This window comes from Platalea leucorodia (genome assembly GCF_965183815.1).
Source record: "Platalea leucorodia genome assembly, chromosome: 6".
Taxonomy (NCBI): domain Eukaryota; kingdom Metazoa; phylum Chordata; class Aves; order Pelecaniformes; family Threskiornithidae; genus Platalea; species Platalea leucorodia.
The window spans coordinates 69,476,470-69,499,079 of NC_138828.1; the positions used below are offsets into that span (position 1 = coordinate 69,476,470).

Here is a 22,610-nt window from a genome sequence, read left to right on the forward strand (position 1 = left end):
AACTTCGCCAGACTTTAACCATTTGGCATCTCTGTGCGGCAAAGCTTTCCATGCTGGGTTTCTTCTTAGTTGAATTTGTTTTGGAAAATTCAGCAAAAATTATTCAAACATTTCCAAGCATTAGGCAAGTGGAAAATATATTTGTTTTGACCACACTGAAAAGTCCTGGCAAACCTTGCTCTCAATAGCTGTAGCTTCCCCACCCTCCCTCCATCCCCCATCCTATTGTTTTGGAATAAGGATCTGAAATTTGGCAGGAAGGTGATCTTTGTCTTACAACACTTTTATGAAAGGCACTGCATTGGGTGAAGTTATAAATCTTTGAGAAACTTTAATGAAGGCAGGTGGGAGAATGGAATTAGCTGAGAAAAGAAATAGCGCTACCTCTGGTTAGTGCCATTAGGAAGTAATGGGGGAAAGCAAGGGGGAAAGGGATATGAACAGAGAAACAGTTAATTAGGGATGGGACACTGATATGAAGCTGGAAACCAAAGGGAGCTACAGGATTTGGTATTTTCTGCACAAAAGATTGGGCCTTGGAATCAGCCTTTGCAGAAGAAAAGATTTACAGGGAAGAGGGGTCAGACGTCCATTATCCTGCCACCAGCAGCAGATGGCTTGGGAAAGTGTAAGTGAGCGAAACTGGGAAAAGACCAAACACTTTTTAGTGATATATCAGCTCATCCCAAACGTGAGGTTGCGCCTGGAGCACTGCATTCAGGAATTGCCAAGGCATTCTGCCTCCACTAATACACCTGATGTGTTTTAAAATTTGTTTATGCTTGTGACTTCTACAAAGCCCGGCAGCAATGAATTCTGCAGCTTGTGCATTGTATGAAAAATTACTTCCTCTTACTGGGTTTAAAACTGTGAGCTAATTTTATTAGGTGTCCCCAGATTTTTTTTTGTAATTTATTTATTACGGTGATGATTATTAGAATGAATAATCATTCCCTAATCACCAACAAGAAAGTCTAGAACTTTTATGACTTGCAAACCTCTCTTGTACCCATCCCCAGTTGCCTCCTTTCTGAGCTGAAAGCATGTGGTTGGCCTTTTTTATCACTACATATCATTAAACCAATATTTCCGTGGAATTATCCATAATGGTTCCGAGATTTTTGTGCCGAGTGATAATAGCTAAGGTCCGTTGTGGTTTAGATCTAATTAGGATTGTTTTCCCTCATATGCATTGCTTTGCATTCATCAATACCCTCTGCTGTTTTATTGTTGTTTAGTATTTTAAGCCTCCCACAACTGGGTTGCATTCAGATCAGCTAGCCAGAGTGACTCTCCATGCCTAGTAAACTTTTTCATGATGTTATCCATCTTCTTTTCAAAGTCATACAGGTCTATACCTAACATCGCAGGTCCTTGGGAGATGCGCTGGTAGGTTTCCTCTTTTGTGAAAGCTCACCAGTTATTTCTACCCTTTGCTCTCTTGTAATGATTTATTAACCAAGTCTTTGGTTTTCCATTATTAAAACTTAGAATAAGATACAAATTGTCTGACTTTCATAAAAAACTTTAGTGCCACCACTTGGAGGTGCAGGAATTCAATTTGCCTATGAAACTTTAACGGGCATTTTTTAGCTTATAATAAATTCTCTAATTAACTGATCACACAGTATCTTATCACCTGATTCCTGCATTCTTCAGTGCACAGCACGGCCCTGTAATAGGAACGAGTCAGGATAACATCGAGGAAGAGACTGTTGTCTGGAGAATATTTGTTCCAGAACTTGGCAACTGTACTGTGAGTAAAACAAGGGAAAAAATGTCCCCCGGTTAAGGTGCTTAAACATTAAGCTGAACAACTGGTTGCATTTTCACATCTTACTTCAAGGTACTCACGCGTGCATATGACACATAGGTTCTCAGAGGCACCGATGCCTTTGCCTGGCTATTTACAGCAGGCTACAATAATTTTACAAGAGATTGGGGCAGTGAATGTTGTGGCATTCTCTAAGAAGAAGACACTCACGCACAGATATATGGACAGATAGATTCAGGCATGTAAGATCCTTCTTCTAAGTGTAATTCGGAATTACATTATTAGTATTATTTTTAGAAAATATCTTTGTCTCCAGGCAGCAGAAGAACCACTGTCCACTATGGTACAGAACAATTGCTAGCAAATGATTAGGCTTAAATGTTGGCAAAATAATATCTAAACTCTCAAGACAACTCTGGTGTTTATAAATCAACACCAGCTGTTCCTGTTTATGCAATACTTTGTAAAAATAAAAGAATAAAATAGAATCTGATATGACAGCTCATATACCAAGATTCAGCTTTTTGCAAAAACAAACCAGGCCATTAAAAAATGTAGGGTTTATTTCAGATATCCTAACAGAGCCAACTGGTCTCATGATAATAAATGTAACCACGTTTCTCTAATGCCTTTAGGCATATGGCAGGTACTTGGCAAAGAGACTCCTAAAGCTAAGCCGTCAGAGAGGTTTTCTTGCTCTCCCCCTGGAAGGAACGAAGAGGAGGACCCTCTCACAGGCAGCACCTGTCAAGCATTTCTGAGCCATGTCAGGCTCAAATTTGCCCAAAGTGCCAAATTCTGATTTCTGTCACACAGATTCTGTCACAGAAAGTGAAGGGATTCTCTGAAGTCGGTGGGGCTTGCTTTAGCGTAATTGCCCTTAGAATATAGCCCCAGATCTCCTATGAGCTGGGTGTGTAGTACTGTTGGAGTATGAATCCTTGCATAATTAAAAGCTCTTGGGTTGCTTATTTTGGTGATTATTTCCCACATGCAGAGTGGCCTAGCTGACACAGTTAGCTAAAACCAGTTAAGTGGGGAAAAAAGTAAGATTTAGTCATCTCACAGCTAGGTGCCTGGCCCCCAGAATGGAATAAAACCATAGGCTGATTCCATGTAAAGCACAGGGTGAAAGCCAGGCACCTTGGAGCAGTTTGGAACAAGCCATTTGCTAAGCTCAGCACTAAGCTCATGGTGGGGTGGTCTTTAGAGGGGGGGGATTATTTATTGGTTGGTTGTGAAAGATCAGCACCTCTCCAGAGCTGGGATTCACCCAGACATAGTTGCCCACCCAAATCCCTGAGGATAGGAACCTAAAATTTTCTTGTCAAAAACTGGGTGCAGAAATGAGCGCTATTTTTCCTCTTAAATGTGTCTGGAAAAGGTAATAGGGGCTGCATCTTGACCTCTGCTAGTGTTTTTGTTTGTTCTTGGATTGCTGCTTTTGAAGCAGATTACCTGAATGTCTCCACTTACTGCATGCTGGGTCACGTTGCAAAGCAGTCTTGGCATGTGTGAACTGGACCTTAAGGTCTCTGACTGCTCCTCAGCATTCAGCCCGTGAGGTTAGTCTCAAGCTCACTGAAATTAAACCCTTCTCTCCTCCTCCCTCGCCCCGCAAAATCCATGTATTGTGGGCATTGGATCATCAGCACAAGCTGTTGTGCTCTTATTGCAGCTTGCTAATGCAGATGTGAGCAGAGACTAGAGACAAGAAAAGCTACTGATTAGTCTCCAGAAATACAAGATCTGTATCTCCAAGTGGTGCTCAGTTCCCATAGCTCCAGAGTAGAGTTCCTTCTTGCTTAATCCCTTCTTGGCCCCGAAAATTTGTGTTCCTTTCTAAAAACAGTGACAGAGCCTCAAAAGAGTGGCTAAAAAGGGATGAACGGTGCCTCTTTTGGGCTCTCTTGGAAATTAGAGCACTGCCTGGGTGCTAGAGAAGGCAGTTTTGAATCTCTGCAGGCTGCAGAGAGACTTGAATTTGGACCTTCTTGGTAAATACTTTACTGACGAGGTGGTTGTGTAGGAATTTTCTCGTCTTTACCCACACTGGCCCAGCCCGTCAGGGGCTTAGGTGCTGTCTGGCACATGCCAAACCATGTTGCGGCTGTTCGGGGAGGAGAAGTCATGGGCAGGATGGAGCTGAAATCCAGCTGACTTAGGATGTCTCAGTGTAGACATGACAGTGTTTTCAGAAAGGGAGAGATTGCCTTGTGGAGGCTTTTTTATTAAAAACATGGATGGGGGTGGACTTCAGTTGACCTAGTCTGTTTTAGGTGGTAAAGCAATTCTTTGGTTCTGGCTTCCTGTTCTTTCTAGATGGCATATCCATAAGTTTTTCATTCATGAAATGTTCAAAAGCAGACCATAAATTTTTTTACTGCTTTTGGAAATTGTTCAGATAAGTGTTATATCTCACTATTTATTGTTCATGAACTGTTAGTAAAAAATTTCCTATCTCTATTCAGATTTGCTGCTCTTGCTTTATGGTTGGTCACCTTTACTCATCACTTCCTAGCATTTTTTTAAAGCAAACAGAACTCCCGTCATGTGGCAGACTAACTAGTAGCAATAGTAGGTTGTCATGCTGTTTTTTCTATTCTCTAATTCTGCAACTCATTTTAAATAAGCTACCTCTGTCTCCACTGGAAATGAATTTAATTTAATCACAAAATTATTTTTCTTTTGATGACTGCATTCATCTTGGCAACCTGCCCCTAAATTCATTCTTCACAAACATTTGTATGAACTAAACTTTGGTTGCAAAAATCTACATAAACAAATCAAATTGAGATCAGATTTGTAATTTGAAAAATTCCCTACAAAAAGATTTTTACATAATTCAGTGACTTCTTCTATTGACTGTTACACTACAAACAACTGCCTGTAGATTATTCAGCAGCGAAGTGGTAGAACAAGGCATTAAATTGAATACTTGAGAAGTGGGATGTACTTTCTCTGGCTGAATTTTATGGGCCTTGCCTTGATAGAATTGTTCTCAGAATATTTACTGTTCAAAAGCCACTTTTATTTCTAATAGTATATAGCAATAACTGTATAGAAAAGAGCGCCATAATTTTTTGAGGGCGGGGTTCAGGTGATGTTTGTCACAGTGATTTAAAGCTAATCAAAAGGGCTGGATAAAATAAAAAATGCAGTCCTGTTAACAGAAGCTTGGCTCCAGAGTGGAGCAGAAATGCTCAGCTGGGAAGGGAGTTGTTACGTCTTGCTCTGCAACCAAATACTATGATCAGTGCTTACCAGAAGCCCGTGAACTTCAGGGTGTCTGTCATAGATTCATAGAATCATAGAATGCTTTGGGTTGGAAGGGACCTTTAAAGGCCATCTAGTCCAACCCCCCTGCAATGAGCAGGGACATCTTCAACTCGATCAGGTTGCTCAGAGCCCCATCCAACCTGACCTCGAATGTTTCCAAGGGTGAGGCATCTACCACCTCTCTGGGCAGCCTGTTCCAGTGTTTCACCACTGTCATCATAAAAAAATTTCTTCCTTATATCTGGTCTAAATCTACCCTCTTTTAGTTTAAAACCGTTACCCCTTGTCCTATCGCAACAGGCCCTGCTAAAAAGTCTGTCCTCATCTTTCTTATAAGCCCCCTGTAAGTACCGAAAGGCTGCAATAAGGTCACCCCGCAGCCTTCTCTTCTCCAGGCTGAACAACCCCACCTCTTTCAGCCTTTCCTCATAGCAGAGGTGTTCCATCCCTCTGATCATTTTTGTGGCCCTCCTCTGGACCTGCTCCAACAGGTCCATGTCCTTCCTATGCTGAGGACCCCAGAGCTGGACGCAGTACTGCAGGTGGGGTCTCACCAGAGCGGAGTAGAGGGGCAGAATCACCTCCCTCAGCCTGCTGGCCGCGCTTCTTTTGATGCAGCCCAGGATACGGTTGGCTTTCTGGGGTGCGAGTGCACATTGCTGGCTCATGTCCAGCTTTTCATCTGTCAGTACCCCCAAGTCCTTCTCAGCAGGGCTGCTCTCAATCCCTTCATCCCCCAGCCTGTATTGATAACAGGGGCTGCCCCGACCCAGGTGCAGGACCCTGCACTTGGCCTTGTTGAACCTTATGAGGTTCACACAGTCCCATTTCTCCAGCTTGTCTAGGTCCCTCTGGATGGCATCCCATCCCTCAGGCGTGTCAACTGCACCACTCAGCTTGGTGTCATCTGCAGACTTGCTGAGGGTGCACTTGATCCCACTGTCTATGCCATTGATGAAGATATTAAACAGTACTGGTCCCGGTATGGACCCCTGAGGGACACCACTTGTCAGTGAAGAGACGTATAGATGGCCTTCCTATTTACCAAGTTTTGTGCAACATCTGGAAAGTAAAGACATGAAACTCTGAGATCTTAACTTTCCTGTTTGGAGATTTTCTGGGACATGACATTTTATTCACAGAATCTGCTAAATAGAACACATTATTTTGGAACTCTATTTTTAGCTTATTTATTTACGACTTGGCAGACTCCTAGTCAGGAGGGGATAACCCTGGCCCTAGTGATAAGTTTTAACAACTGCATGTTTATGCACCGGTAGGTATCAGGAGGTCAGTCATAAAAACCTGTCAGTTTGTATTACTTCTCTGTTGACTTTCTATCAAAGCATGAAGGAAGGGGAGCTGCCATCTTTCTCTTCCTACCAGTGGGTAGTATGTCATGAATTAGATCAAATAAGCTGATTTTTTCTTATATTGGTGCTAAATGCTCTCCCTTTGAGAACTGGAGAAAAAAAATTAAATTTCCATGTATTTATTCTGTCACTGAAGCAGAGATACCACTTTTGCAGGGGAAAGCAGTGGAAATAATGTACAAGACATGCTTCTTCTGGGTCTTTTTAAAAACGCATTGGCAGTGCTCTCAGATGCTTGTGATATCCAGTGTTGAATTCTGATCAGGTCTCCCCAAAGCAGATCTGTTTCGATATTAATGAACCGTTAATTTTTAAGTCATATGCAACAGGGAATAGTGAAACTTGCATCGTCTTTAATATGTTCAGGTCACTTTCTTTTGATACCAACACTCAAATCAAAGAGGCTGAATGAGAAAAGATAATATCAACGATGATCGCAGTTTCTTCTGCTCCAAATGAGAAATTTGCACTCTGTTTAACACCCTGCCCCCAAGTGAGCTTCCAGTTATCTGACATTGATGGCCATGAGAATGAACATACGCAATTAAAATAGGCAGAGCCAGGCGCTGAAGGATCATGCAATTGGCTTAAATGTCATCCTATTGAAGAAGAAAAAGACTTTGGAATTCCCTTTATTCCCTTGCTAATGTTTAAATGCATTTTGTCACACTCAGGCTTCTCTCTGCAACCATGGCTACCATCAGGATAGGCTTCTGTTCTTAAGAAAAAGAACATACTTTAATATCTATCTAGAGGACCTGAGAGCTTTGATTTCAAGTTAATTTTTTGATAGGACAAGCTACAGAGTGCACAGTCTACAGCAGAAGAATAGAGGACGTAGTTATTCTAAGCTTGTAGTAAGAAAGTAGATACTAAAGACTGACTATTTCAAATGTTAAGCTACAAGGTCTATCTGTTTGCTCCCAGCACTACACCATGCAGAACAGACACTGCTGCATCTCATGTAGGGTCGACCTGTAGATCAGGAAGATATCCAGAATTATTTTGATCATTATCTGGGTGGGAAATAATTTTCTTTTATATTGAAACATGATGTATAGTAGTTTCCTTAGAGGTATTTATGGTAGCAGCAGTCAAAGTGAGTAAATTGTATACCTGCTTCTCTTTATTTCACCATGGGATAAGTTGCTTTTGGGTTTTTTTCTCAAAATCCAATAGATGGCCACCTTGGAAGTACAAAAGTACTTGATTAAATCTAAGAAGTACACCTGGCAAGTGGACATTTTCTAGGAATGAAAAGGGAATGTAGTCTTTCAAGTAGGAAACATCAATTCTTAGAGCTACCATTCCTTCATACAGCACCACCTTTTCACCTTATATTTCTTAGGAGACATTTATTATGCCTGACTGCTGTGATTATTATCATAGGAACATGTCTTCTTTAATGTTTGCAAGGCACTGCTGCTGGTGGTCCGGTAGGTTAGATATTTCCATACAACATTCTTGATTGTGAGACTCATCCTATACAACATAGAGGACACTTCTGTTTCCACGTCCCATCCTGACCACTGGGTTCAGTTGGTATATATCAACTGACAACCCATAGGATCGTATGCCTGCAGCACACTGTATAATACAGTTCCAAATATTCAGTATCTCTGCAGTTTCTAGGCCATTTCCCCTGGGCAGTTTGGTATCACCGCCTTGGTTGCTACTAATGAGTGCTTGGAATATTGGCAGAGGGATGAGGAGAATACTGACAGCATCATCCTGCTTGTGGTCCCTTCAGATCACGGCGTGTGAGTATTTTCAGGGAGATAGCTGGAAGCTGCTTTGATTCTGTACTTGTTCTGTGAGTCCATCGAGACTTTAGGATGCGAAGGCCTGCGATTGTCAGCTGTACTGGAGAGTGTTGAATCAAGTCAGAAGGAAGTCAGCCCAGATCTGACCCCTGCCAGATGTTGAGCCTTACTGAACTAGAACACTCACAGGAGTCTGAACAAGAAGCTTCTTGCTTAATACAAATCATATTTGATCTTCAATACACTCCTTTGTCCTTACTGATACGCTGCTAGATACATGGTGGGCTCTGTGCTGACCTGGCAGTTTCTGATGGGCCTCTTGCAGCTTTCAGACCTCACATGTTGTTGAGGTTATAAAAAGTTCACATTCATTCTAGTGTGCCTCAGACCAGGGATAACTTAATAGGTTATTTTAAAAGGCAGATGACCTGGTCCAGTAGGCACTACTACAGGAGCTGAGAATATCAACAACAAGTGAGTGTATGCACATCTGTATCAGTGCATTTGCTTGGAGAAAAAACTCTTCCAAATCAGAAAATGGAACTGAGAAAGCAAGAGGGAGAGAAAAGAACAGAAGTCATTTGTTCTAGAGCAGAGAGGTGATCCTTCAGTGTGGCATATAGAAATCAGGTGTGAAAGTCAAGCTGATTGTGGAGGAACTCACTTGGAGAAGGAGAATCCTAAGATGTTTGAACAGTCAGCATCTGCACCCAGCACCCTCAGAAGAGGATCTGTAAGATTTTGATACAGTCTGTATTTGAGGACCTGGAGAGAGATCCAGCTATGATCAGTTTTGTAGGCTCTGATGAAACATAGTGCATAGAAATATGGTAACATCTCACAGTGGTTGTCACTGCATTGGGAGAAACCAAGCTGCTTGGTGTGGATCCATATATTCTGGGCTGAGCTTGACATAAGCTTCCCCTAGTCTAAGAAGACATTAGCAATGAATCTTCTGATTTTCTGTCTCACTCTCAGATGACAGCTCCTCTGGCAGCTACACAGTCCCAGAAATGGGACCATGTAGTTGCTTGGCTTTGTCAAGGCTACTGCTGCCTTCTCAGGCTCTTCAGTAGTCTGAACACAAATCTTCCAGAAGAGCTCTGAAACTGTAGATGTTCTGGGTTTATGGCACTCTTGAGGAACACATAGTACTGAAAAAAAAATTTTAGGGTTCTGAACATGATTATTGCTAATTTTAGTTAGAAATGCACAGCTGTAGCAAAACAAACATAAAAACCCCAAGCCCTCACACTATATGCTTTTGTTAAGACATGAGGATTTAGATCTTTGAAAATAGGGCTGAGCTCCCTGAGAAGTGGATTCCTGTACATAGCTTCTTTAAGTTATTTCACTCTCCTCTGCAGCAATTCTGTGCATGATGCACTATGTTATGCAAAAATGTTTTGTCGTAAAATAGTTTTCTGTGTATTTGAGCTTTCTCCCAGACTTCATGTTCTTTGTGGTTTTAAAAGGCTGTATCAACACTTTTGTTTAGGCTAAACATTTTTGTTTAGGCTATAGATATGCACCATGTCTCTAGATCTGGTTCCTTAAAGAAGTTGGGGAGGAAGGGAACTGCTTTTTCCAAGGCTTTGCTTGCTCTTTGTCAGAAGATGCTTTCACCTGGAAGGCAACGAGGTTAAAAAGCTACATCAGCAGTCCTAGGTGTCACTCACTCGGCTCTCAGACTAATGTGAAAGTTAAAAATCAGAAAGACCATTAGTCACTTCTCACAGTGCAGCTTGTCGGCTGGCATGACCACACCAAGAAACTCCATAGTTTCCAAGCAAATTTCACAAGCTTTCCATAAGCAAGTTTGCCAAATTGTAACATGCATACAGTCCTTTTTTATACTGCTTTACGTCCTACAACTTTATACAGAGAAATTTTGAAAGCATTAGAAAGTAGGGATGGCCAAATACCATCTATCGAAAGCCAAGAAATCTCAAGTGAATCAGTTTTACTGCTGATCTAACAGGTCCACAGAGTCTGAAGTGACAGGTTGTAGTTCATAGGAGGCTACTGCTATGATGAGAAGATGTTTAAAATTTCATTAGATGTTTATGGACCCAGAGGTGAGGCCCCAGTGGATTATCATATACGACATAAAGATTTTTTTTTTTTTTTTTTTTAAAAGGATTAAATGGTGACCTGTTACGATCTTTTGACTAGATCATATCAGGTCTCAGCTACAAGGATGACCTTAGTGGGTGATTTCCCTGACATATGTAGTTCACACTTGGCCTTGCTTACTTTGTTTAAATTTAGATTTATACATTTTTCATGTTTAAGCAGTAGGGTAGCTAGTAACTAGACATTTTTAGTAAATAATTGCTCATGTTCCTACTAGTTGACTGACAGCAAATGAAATCCTACAAGGATTTTTATACATTTTGGTGGTAGTGATACAGCTAAGTGGCCACTTGGTAGGTGAGAGCTTTGTTTGTCTAGGGTTTTAGCATAATCATTAAATCACAGCTTTCCCTAATTGCTTCAGTCGCAGCCAAACTCAGTTGGATGGGATTCTGTAGCAAATGGAATTCTGTCACATTCAATATCGGTGTTTGCTTTATTAAATAGCATTTCTCTGGGGACCCACATAGACTTTTGGAGTTTTTAATTTGTTACAGTATGTAATAGCTGGCTTCTGTGAAGGAATTGTTCACCAAACGGCATTCTTATTACTACTACTGATGCCGTTTTACTTTAAATGAGGTTGACAAGATAAGATAGGCCATTTAGAAGAAAGCTGTACTTACTTTGCTCAGTGCAGACAGAGTTTTGAAAGGGAGCACTTCTTGGCATGCATAAATTCTCCCATTTCTTTGAAGTGAAAATTTAAAGTTAATAATTAAAACAAACACACAAAACCACTCTGTTATTACAACCTCTGGGTTTCCCAATGTGTGCTTCATTCTCTCTCTATTTCTTTTGGTGCCTTTCAGGACAGGAACTAAATATCCTTTGATTTAGCAACCTTAACACCCTTGTCAGTGATCTGTTACACTGTTATACAATATTATAGCAGCAATAACAGTAAAAGTTTTGGTTCTAAGTAGTTTTTTTTCATTGTAAGCAGGTGATTCAGGCATCTCAAGTTGAACCAGAGTTTTAATTTGTAAATGCAAATGCCAGTTTAAAAAGTTCACTGCCCTGTGCTAATACTGCTTTTCACCATCCAAACTTGTAAACCATGGCGTATACAGAGAATCTGTGAGTGTCTGAAGCACAACCCACCCTTGCTTTTCGGAGCAACCCGGACTCCTGATTATTGTTCCTACGTTAATCAGACTTGGCTGTCACGTGCCTGTTAGTGAGCGTTACGTGCTTGAGAAGGATAGTGCTGCGTGACGGAAACGGGGAGCGACTAAGTGATCTGATGGTAGCAGAATAATACAATAAGAAATGGTAATATTTGATATGTGTTGCCTTGACTTAGGATTTCCTTATATTTCAGATTTCTGAGGATGTAGGAAGATACATAAGAACAATTCTGCCTCTAGTTTAATCGTATTTTGTACAGGAATTTGTATCCAAATACAGAGTGAGATAAAATACAGGACCTGAGGGCCTTTATTGGAAACTATGGCCAGACGGGGAGTGAAGGAAGCCAGGCAAATAATCACATCTTCTTCATTTAAAACATTTCATACTGGCAGAAATCTTTAACCAGTGCTCCAACTTCTGTCTGCCACTCGGAGCTTTTTATATGAAACAGCAGGAACCTGGCAGCCTGGCAATCTTTGAGCGTTGCGAGCAAAAAACTTGAACATCATTTATAGCTTTTCCTGCCAAGGCTGTAAAAATCTAGACAAAGTAGATATGGTTGTTTCACCCAGCTTTTCACTTATGTTTGTCCTTCACTATGTAAGCTCCCAAAACCTCAGCCAGTTTTATTCCTGAATTTTAAATTCTTGGTAGGTACATAGAGTAGGATCTTACTTACCTTTATCCCTATAAAAGTTACATGGCTAGACTGAACTATTCTCTAGGCTCCCTCTACAGTCAGTGAAGAGACAGATATCTCCAGGAGGCTTTTTATCTCATATGAATTTAGACAACTGTCTTGGGGGTAAAATGAGTCCCAGCCCTGTTGTCACCCTCCAGCTTTGATTCAGCAAATGTAACAAGTTCCATTTCCATGCTGGGATTTGGAGCCTTGCACAGAATATTCCAACATCTGGTTTCCACTGAATTTAATGGAAAATGAATGCGTAAGTCTTTTAAGTAGCTTTGAAAATCTCAGCCTTAATATTTGATTAAGTTTGAATGCACATGTGTTTGTATATCAAAAATTACAAGCAATAAATGTGGCTATATTATTTTCAAAAACCTGAGCATCTGACAACTTCAGCTGATTAGTGGCCCAAATGGCTGATATGAATGATACTAATTATGCTGTAGTGTTGAAAACTGGACCAAGTAAGTAGAGTCTAAAATATGAACTTAATAACTTAATACCTCAGTGTTACCTTTTTTCTTTTCTCTCTCTTAAGTAGAGTTTAGATTCTGAAACACACGTTTAGCGCAGATAATATTGGTGGATAGAGTGGCATTGCCAGTTGACAAAAATGGCTGTGATTACTAATCCTAATAAGTACAGAATGTATACAGGACTTAACTTGAAATGTACTTTTGCTATACTAAAGAAGTAATCCTTTAAAAAAATCACAGGAGTGGGGCTTCTGAGATGAGTTGAATAAAAAATGTCAATGAACTTTTAAGGGACATAATTTGCAGATGACTGTATCTCTCTTATGAAATTATTTGTTAATTCCCACAGTGTTTTTTTGCTTAAAGAATATGCACTGTTTATGAAGAAAAGATACAGTATTTTTTTAAATTAATAATACATAACAAAGAACTCAGTTTTGTGCTTTACCATTGCTTCTTACCAGAATTTCTGTAAACTGACGTGATGTTTGCTTCTCTGCACTATCTGGAATTATATAGTGCTCTTACAATTTCTTTGGGTGATACCTGACCACTCAGAACCACAGTTACATTATTAAGCACTTAAATGCAGCCAAAAAAATATAATTTAAAGTCTAAATATGCTTGTAAATAGTAACAAAAGGGAGGGATTTCTTAAATACTTCCCTCTTTTTCTGACTAGTTATTACTGAATTAAGCTTTTGTGCATGAGATTACCTGTCCTCTAAAGGAGGTGGGACATACGATACACTGGATCTTTTCCACTTCATGCACCTTCCCAAGAAGTAACAGCTTTTTGGTTAGGCAGAGCTGTCCAACATTGTGATATGCTCTTACTTGGTTTGCAAAGCTTCATCGGAAGTCTTAATCTCTAATTAATTTGACTTGCAGGCTAACAAATGCATACTTGGATCCCAGTCCAGCAAAGCATTTAAGCATATCCTTAATTTTAAAAGTCTTTTGCTGAGTCTTAGCAAGAGTTTTCTCAAAATCCTGTAGGGTAGAGGGTGTGTAGAGATATATCTCCTCACCTATATGTCTTTTCAACCCATATAAGCTTCGTTTATGATAAAATCAACTCTTCATTGCTGCATTACTTAGCCCTGTCACCATTTGATACTTCCCCAAGAAGCTGGGATGTAGGTAGAAGCATAGTTTGTCTTATCTGGGTTTCGCCTCCCTACCTGGGCCACTAGACTTGCACAAGAAGGCGGCACAAGAGATAAAAGCAGTATGTTTTCTTAACTCAGCTGAAGAGCTATTTCTTACCTCTCAAAATACAGTCTGTTAGATCACAGTTTAGATTGTAGTTGTTCAGAGGCAGGGACCTCTGAAGGTCCCAGCTTTGTGCCTGTCTCTAATATGCGTGGTGCTCTCATGAGACTTCAGCGAACAAAGAAGTGGTGAGAGTCCAGCGTGAAACGGAGGTGTCAGGGACTGTCTTCATCATGTTCCCATTGTGGTATTTAAATGTTGTCAGTAATAATTTTACTTTCACTGTAATAACTGATCAAGGCAATTGTGTTCACTAAATCTTAGAGCCTTTGGAGTTGGTGCAGTTGGGTGGCTAGACCCAGAGAGACTCATTTACTAATGTTGCTGGGAATACGACTTTTTTTCTGTGCCCTAGTGACATATGATGTTTGATGCTCTGTATTCACTGATGGCAATACTAGTTATTGCCTTTTCATTGGGATAGATGGCATAGTAGCTTCCATTTACTCATATAGATGGAAGTAAACAAGGTAAAAAAGAAACCAGGTCAAAATGTCAGAATAAAATAAGAACATTCATATGGCTGATGGTAGTACAATAGATAATAGACACACTTAATATTCCATCTCTATAAACCATTCTCAAAGGCTGAGGCTGTGGGGTATTCTGTAGCAGAATAGAGAAGTGTAACTGTGGTTCATTTTTGATAAACACAAGACTCAAGCCTGTGATTTTTCTGTAATGATCATGGAGGGAGAATAAGGAAATCCATTACTGTTCCCAGCCAGCTAGAGACATCCCCATGCCTATTGAAAAGGGCTCAAATTTAAAGCAACTTTGAATATGGATTTAGCATGCACCCTGTATATACCAAAAGTCCAAACAGATACTATACTGTGGGTAGAAGTGTCTATTTCTGTTAACAACTGCACATGATTTAGTTGTTAATGCCCAGTCTTTTTGCTCACACAGCCAGAATATAGGTCTTATCCATTGAGACCAAGTGCAGTCTTATCCCATATAGTTAAAAAGGACAAAAGAGCATCTTTTGCTAGTTGTTGATAATATTGCTGTGAAATATCAAGGATGATGCCGTGGCGGCTATAAGGAATTGGCAGTGGAATATGTCTTGAGCCCAGCTTCACTGCTCTTTTTCCCTCTTTTTTTCTGCTATCCATTCTTGTGCACAAGTTCCAGGAGTGGAAATAATGAATTCAAATTAAAGAAGCAGGTGAAACGACACGTTTCATAAATTAACCCCTTCTGCTCTGTACTGCTTACAATGCAGTATTAAACTCTGCAATCTGTGTCTCTTTGCTGTAGGTGAATAGCGAAACATGCACAGAGTGAATATTCAAGGATTCATTTCTCTTTTGTCCACAAGCTGCAGTAAAATTTAAACAATGACAAATAATAGGTTTGAGACCAGGCATTCTTCTTGGATTCTGTTATTAGACTGAACCAGGTAGCTCTCCGTCTTATCCTTTCCTGACAACTTAAGTTAGAAAATCTCCGTAATTTTAAGGACTCCAATTTTAAAAGGATATCCAACTTGATATACATGAAGCATCTGTGTAGATGGAAACACTGGGTGGCTTAGATGTAATGTAATAATTATACTTTTATAGCTGTGCATAGACTGGTCTTGCTATTTGCCAGCCTAGCGAGCACTTGCCACAACTAATCTTAACAAAAAGTCTCAAATTTGGGCATATGCTAGTGGCCAAATAACAAGGAAGAGGTCAACCATCCTTCTAAATACAAGAAAAATATTTCTCTTCCTCATATCAGTGTCAGCATGTTTCAGTTAATCTGAACCCCTCGTATAATTGCCCAGTGTGGACTTGCTGCTTGAGAATCTAAGTGACGCTGTCGCAAAGCAGTGTACCTGCAAGGCTGAGGTGTATGGCCAGTATCATTACGGCATAATTGTTCTGCTGTAGTGATGCTGATTCACACATCCCCGGGTTCAGAATACAGCAAGAAAATGGCACGAATCAATTTGCATATTTTGCATAGCCTCTCTTTTTTTTTTTTTTGTTTCTCCCATTTTTATCTGAAATCAAATAATTAATGTTTTATTTTCACAGTTGCCCATTCAGAAAATGAGCTGTAACTGCTTCCCCCCCGCCTCGTCCCATATTTTGTTGCCTTATAGCGTAGTGGTTTATAGGCAATAAAAGTAGGATCCTTGATATATTAAGAATTTCCAGTAAATCTGTAAGTGTAGCTTTCCGTTATGAGCTTTTCCCTGTAATTCCATTGGGTTCTTCAAGTTACCCCAGATTTACATGAGAAGCAGAGCCATTGCCCCCATTTTGCACCTGAGTCAGCCTCTGAGGCGGTATTGCTGTGGGGATTTGTTACATGACTCTATTCTGCCTTTTCAATAGAACAGAAACTTGGTGCTGTTTCTTTACTGTACAAACGAAGATAAGTTCCAAAGTGGAATGTAAACAATAATTTAATTAATTATTAAGTAAGCTGAAGAAACTGATATGTTTTGGGCATTGAGCAGAGTTTTGGCAAGAAATTGCAAGTATATAATGGAATAGAAAACTACTTATGACCAAAGCCAAGTCTTAAAATCTTTCTGCCAGTTTTACTACACATTGTTTGAGAGATGGCATCCAGCCACACTAGTAAGTGAAATAAAAGCAAGCAACACCATTAAAACTGTGAATATGTGTGAAATAACAAATGGAAGGAATAGAGTCGGGCATTCCTGGCAGGGGGAGGGGAGCTGGAGATTCTGTAAGATACCACCAGCTGCAAGATTAAAGGCATGTTTAATGCTATGTAAAACATGCTTTATGTTTAAGATAAAATAAATGAGATGATAGAATAACAAATGCAAAAGCAATGGGAGTGGTCCTTACAACCCAGCCCTGGGCAACCAGATTGGTCCTCTTTTTCAGGTGCTTTTAATAACTGTACAAGGTACCACGTATTGCTAGCAAAGATGCTCTGAACGTAAGATAGGTGTGCATTTTCTTGTACCTGTATGATAACAGACAGCCATTTGACTGTATGGGTTTCTCACCTACATTCTATATATGAATATTCCACTCTTTCACTCTGTTCATCCTGTTTCCAAGAAAATCAATTTAAGACTCAGAATATCAGGATTCCATAGAGAATATATATAAATAGCAAAAAAACCCCTATGCCAGATCATAAAAAACATTGTGCATTGCAGGGCCAGACCTATAGATCAGTACTCAAATGTCCAAATGTATAAAATTAAGATATATGGATCCCTGTTAATTTGTTACTCCTGTGAAATTTATATCAGAACCTTAAATATATCGGGTAGACTCAAGCTGGGTCTAATTTAAAGCTAATGGGGAAAGTTATTGGTTTCTTGTATTCCAGCATTTTATTTTTAATGGTCTGTCAGTGTGCTCTGAGTATAAACATTAGTGTCAGAATTTTTTTTATGATACTTATCTTGTGAGTTTCATAATTTGTAATGGCTGTGCAGTTTTTACAGGTGCATTTAATGGCAAAATCTTATCTTGAACTGCATTTTAAAAGCTCAAGTGTAGTTTGATTTTCTGGGAACAGGAGGAGAGGAGGAATACCATTCTCTCCTTGGGGAGACAGCAGTTTCCTCGCGCAGCATTAACTTGAAAGAATATGAGAAGTGCGTACGTTGCCAACAGGAGTGTGGATGTATAGAGTTCTGAAAATAGTAAGTGTCAATAGGGAAGGGTTGCAGGTGCCAGAAGAAAAATGTAAGCTCCCAAGGGCACTATCTCTTTTTATTTTTGCCTTGTCCAATGCCAAGCCACATAGGTTGATGTTTAAAATTCAGTTCTTCCCTGAAAAGTGATTATATAAAAAAAAGGTCCCATTTCAGAACAGATGTGTTTCCTGTGTGTATTCAGAATCACATCTATTTGTTTCCATGACTCTCTTTTTAATATACTATTTACGCCTGTTATATGTATGCAGCCAAAAGCGATGCGAGGGAGAAAACAAAAATCCACTTCTCACCAGGTAGGAGCCACGGAGGTGCCGCAATGGGGCAGCTCTGCCCAGGGCTTGTAGGCAGTGGGACCTCTGCATCCACTCTTCTTGGGAGCAGAGTAGCCGTGCTCTGCGGCTCTTTCCCTTCTGCAAAACACTAGCCTAGAAATCTGTAACAGGATTAAACCACTTAACCTGCGATGGCAGCAAACTGAGCCGATTATTCGTTCTTCTATCCTTGTTAGCCACCGAGGACAAGTCATCGCTCTTCTTCATAGCAATCTTCATATGGTTGAAGACTGTCATTATGTTCCCTGTGAGCTTCTTCTGTCTTATACTAAACACAGCTAGGTCCTTCTGCCTTGCTTCCTATGAAGCAAGGGTTAGTTGGGGTTAGTTGGTTTGTTTGCTTGTGTCTTTAAGCTCAATGATTCCTGTTGTTCTCAGCTAAATTCTTTAAGAGTGGGTGGCCCAGACCTGGCCACAGTACTCCAGAAGTGGACAGACTATTCCAGTTGAAGTCTTTCCAGAGATGTGTTTGCTGGACCGGAAGGGAATTCTATGGAAGACATTTCCCTTATTTGCAAGAGCAACAGATTGCTGATATATTTCCTTTATAATCTGGACCATTTTCTACAGTACTGCTTAACCAGTTATTCCCCATTTTGTATTTGTGCTTTTGTCACTTTACTTTATTGAATTTCATCTTCATTTGAGATCATTTCTGCAATCTATCAAAATCATTTTGAATTCCAATTCTGTCCTGCAAGGTATCTGCATCCTCTCTTGAGCATGGTTTCATGTACTGACTTTTTACATGAACTCCATTCTGCCTTCCAAGTCATTAAACAAAAATAAAGGAATTTGGAGAAAATGCCATAGGTTCAATTGGCCTTATATTCCAGTTGCAAGATCTATTTTGGTTCAGCAATCACCATCACAGGCAAGTAGAAAAGCCTCATTTGGCTTGCAGACTCTTAATCATGTAAGTGTGTAAGGTGTAAGGAAGAACCCAGCTTGACTCTCAGATCATACAGTGAACATGTGGGACTATTAGATGGAGGGGGAAAAAGAACATCATTGTACTTAAAATCTGATTACATTTGCCAAAGAAATCAGAGTCAGGAAAAAATATTGAAACCCTAGGATTCCATTTACTTGGAGACCCTATTCAGAGTAGAGCCATGCTTCAAATTACAAATAATACCGGGGGTGGAGGGGATCAGAGGGAACAATGACAGTTGTGGCAGAAGACGTTTTGCTGCTTGGGTAGCTGGCTACAGCAGCATGGCATCTTCACTTCTGACCCAGCTCGCTGGCTGTCTCTGCCCTCTTCTCTCCTTTGACCCATTCCTTAAGTTTATTTTAATACAAAATATTTTTAAAGTATTAATTTTTTTTTGTTATGTTTAGGCCATTATTTCAATGTTTGAGCGTGTGAGTGCACTACGTGAAAGGGAGGTTGCCATGGTAATTTCTCATTATTGTTGAATAGAAAAATAATTACTCTGGCAAAATCCCCCGTAACCTGTCAGAGCATAAGTTAAAGATGCCTGGGGGCAGCCTTGCCTTCACCATCCCCTTTTTGCAAGAAAAAGGGGGTGATTTTATTATTATTCTTTTTTTTCATAACAACTGGATCCTTTTTAAGCTTGGCTAGGGGACACCTCATTTGGTTTTGTTCACCATTTGGCTGTGAGAGTAGTTGGGCCCACCTGTGACAAGGGTGGAGCAGAGAATTAATCAGCAGAGCGTATCCAAGCTTGACAGAGGATTTATATATTCTATTAAGGTTTGGGGTTTTTTTGTGGGTGGGGGCGGGGTGTTGCATTTTCTGTTTCTCCTTCTTTCTGACATGAAATATGCAAAAGCGTAAGATAAAGTCCTTGGACAGTATTCAAACTGTGACAGAGTCTGGATATTTCATCTATCCAGGGAGGGAATCCACAGTAATTCCGTCTCCACATTTTCCTTGCCTTCAGACTTCTTGGAAGCAAGAGTGAGTGCAAATATGTGTGGTTTTGAGGTGAGGCCCTGCACTTTCCTTGCTCTTCTCTGTCTTTCCTGTGTGCATTTGCATCCCAACTATGTGATGCTCCCCTTCTGCCTCCCGTGTCATTGGGTGCTGCACGAGTAGCTCCAGTGATACTCAACTACTGAGTTAACAAGTGCTGCGAATGTGGTATGTGACATTGCTTAAACCCTTCCCTCCTCTCTTCCTTCCCTATAATAAGTATGTCTGAAAGATCCCAGTTAAATGATACCGCAGCCTCTCTTTTGGCAAATGGCAGAGTGGTAGCTCATAATTACTTGTTGGACAATACACTCTTGTATGGGCTTATAATGTCACCCACCAGGCTGTCCCGAGTGAAGGGCTCATGCAGAGAGGTGTGTTGCTAGAAGCTGGATTCTGGGCTTCTGTTGGACACCTATATATATATATATATATATATATATATATATATCCTGTACTTACCATTGTGGCTACACAATGTGTCAATGCAGCGGTGTTTGCATGTGGAAATACTCATCAGGTTTACACCAGCAAAGAGGAAAGAGCAGCAGCTCTTTGTGACAACAGATTTCTAAGTTGTGGGGACAGTTTTGATACCTCTTTGTGTGACTGAATTTTGAGCAGGTACCACAGGGCCATACTGCTCACTGTCCTGCCACGGCCGGGTGGCATGAGCCTTGGCAAGGAAGGTGAATTACAGGCTCTGACCCAGCCAAGAAGTCTCTCGAGGGTCTCTGGTAGGAGCTGGAATGCTAAAACCTCTCCTTACCATTTCTCCATTGGATGGTTGGCAAAAATCAAAGTAAAGTTGTGAGGCAGGAAAGATACCCTGCTCAGCAGTTTGGAGTGAAATCCAGTGGTAATGTCTTCAGGAAAAACAGGAGCAGATCTAAAAACCTAAAAAGAGAGTTATTTCTCTGCATGTGTACATATAATGGGTATGATAGATACATGTTTCATCTTAAATTGGTGTTTTATCTCAGGGTTTTTTTCCTGTGAAGGTAACAAATGTTTTCTGGCTTAGTTACATATTGCTCAGGCATTAAGAGGTACTCAGTGCTCACTGCGCTGAATGAACCTGGCCTTGCACGCTGGGAAGGCAGCTGCTGTGAGTGGGATAGAGTGGCTCTGAGGAGCGCAACTGGGGCATCTTCGGAAGTGTATTTCCAGCTTTGCTGCTGATCCTGTGTGCTGCAAGTGATTTAAATCTCAGGGTCTCAAAGGAGCAGAAGAGACTGCACCAAACATTTCAAATCCAGCTATTAAATATATCCATAGCTTTTAAATGAAACGGTGGCTTCTGTTGTTGCCTGACTTCTGTGAAAACCCTTGCAAGCTGGACCACTTGCACAGGTGCTAGACATCAAGGTTTGGGTGCCTCTTGTTGACACCCAGGTCTGAAAATGCCTGGTTCAGTTGTCAAAGCCAACAGACCACCTGTAGTGGTGTATAAGGATATGCTTTACATTGTACACTATATTAATAATTGCTATGTTCCAGCTATGTGTATTAGTGTAAGTCTAAGTATAGACGGGTCAACTTAAAATATTGTTTTCACTTCATGTATCACATTGAAAAGTAAAGATTTCTCACAACAATTACATTTAAGTGACTAGCTGGTATTTAATTAACCTGCAGTAGCATTGTGTTTATATCAAATGCATTGGAGTGGAATGGCTATTATATTTAGTTTCTAAATAACTTTCTTGTCAACTCATGCTGATAATCAGGTTATGTAGCATTATAGAATTAAGTACTGAGTTTTTTTTCATTATTGGAACTAAGCATTTGAGATAGCCCAGAAAAGGGGGGGAAAGTCATAATCGCTTTATTTGCAACTGATTTATAAAACCATTTTTAACATTTGAAGAAAAACATGTATTTATGAGAATGAAAGTTTTTACATATTTAGTGTGCTCAATAAAATGAAAGACAGTTTATTGTATAATAAACTAAACATTTTAGCTGTTTTTCTTAAATTAGAACTAGAACTTTATCTAGGAAAATTAGTTTGAAATATCATATAGACATCTACACCCCAAAATCATAGGTGAAGAAGTGCAAACTATGTGTGATCCTGTCAAATTTCTTTTACAAAGGATGAACATACTTTCATTTTGCCTCCTGTTAAGTGAATGATCTGTTGCTTCCTAGGATAGTGACAACCTCTGGTGGGATGCATTTGCAACTGAATTTTTTGAAGATGATGCAACCTTAACCCTTTCGTTTTGTTTGGAAGATGGACCAAAGCGATACAGTAAGAGATATATTTTTTGTTCTAATTTTAAGCCTGAGTTTCCAAACACAGTTTACCTGTAAAAGACAGATGCAACCGTGGCAATGACACAGTCACTTGTTTGTAGTCAGTGACCATCAAGTTCCATTAAAGAATTGCATGGGTTGGGAATCTGTTTTTTTTGTGGAATTCCTCTGCATTTTATTACATGAAAATACATTATTTCCTAGTGGAGTAGGGCACATAATACAATATAATCTTTGGAATTTTTTAATTAATTTGCTTTGGCTGCGCTTGCACTCTTCGTTAATTTGGTTTCCGCAAACATTTGAGCATTGAGTCTTGTGGGCAAAATTGTTCACAGAAAGGGAACTTTGTAGCAAATTTCAGTATTGTTGCTGGAACAGCTTCCAGATTTATACAGGGATCAGAAAAAAAATACCACAAGCTATATCCTTGCTGGTTTAGATAATCATTATTCCATCAGCTGCATGGGTCTATGCTGTTTGCACACATTAAGGACCTGCCCTGGATATTGTCTGAACAG

General features: G+C 40.0%; 1 protein-coding gene across 6 annotated transcripts in view; it reads left to right on the forward strand.

The window, feature by feature from the left end:
- The window catches only part of LDB2 (LIM domain binding 2), a 224,338-nt gene that overhangs the window by 55,861 nt on the left and 145,867 nt on the right, over positions 1-22,610 (forward strand). For all 6 annotated transcript variants that reach the window (XM_082315579.1, XM_082315576.1, XM_082315578.1 and 3 more), the window contains one exon: positions 21,982-22,084. In XM_082315579.1, the coding sequence (XP_082171705.1) occupies positions 21,982-22,084 (103 nt within the window). The remainder of the gene's footprint in view (positions 1-21,981; positions 22,085-22,610) is intronic.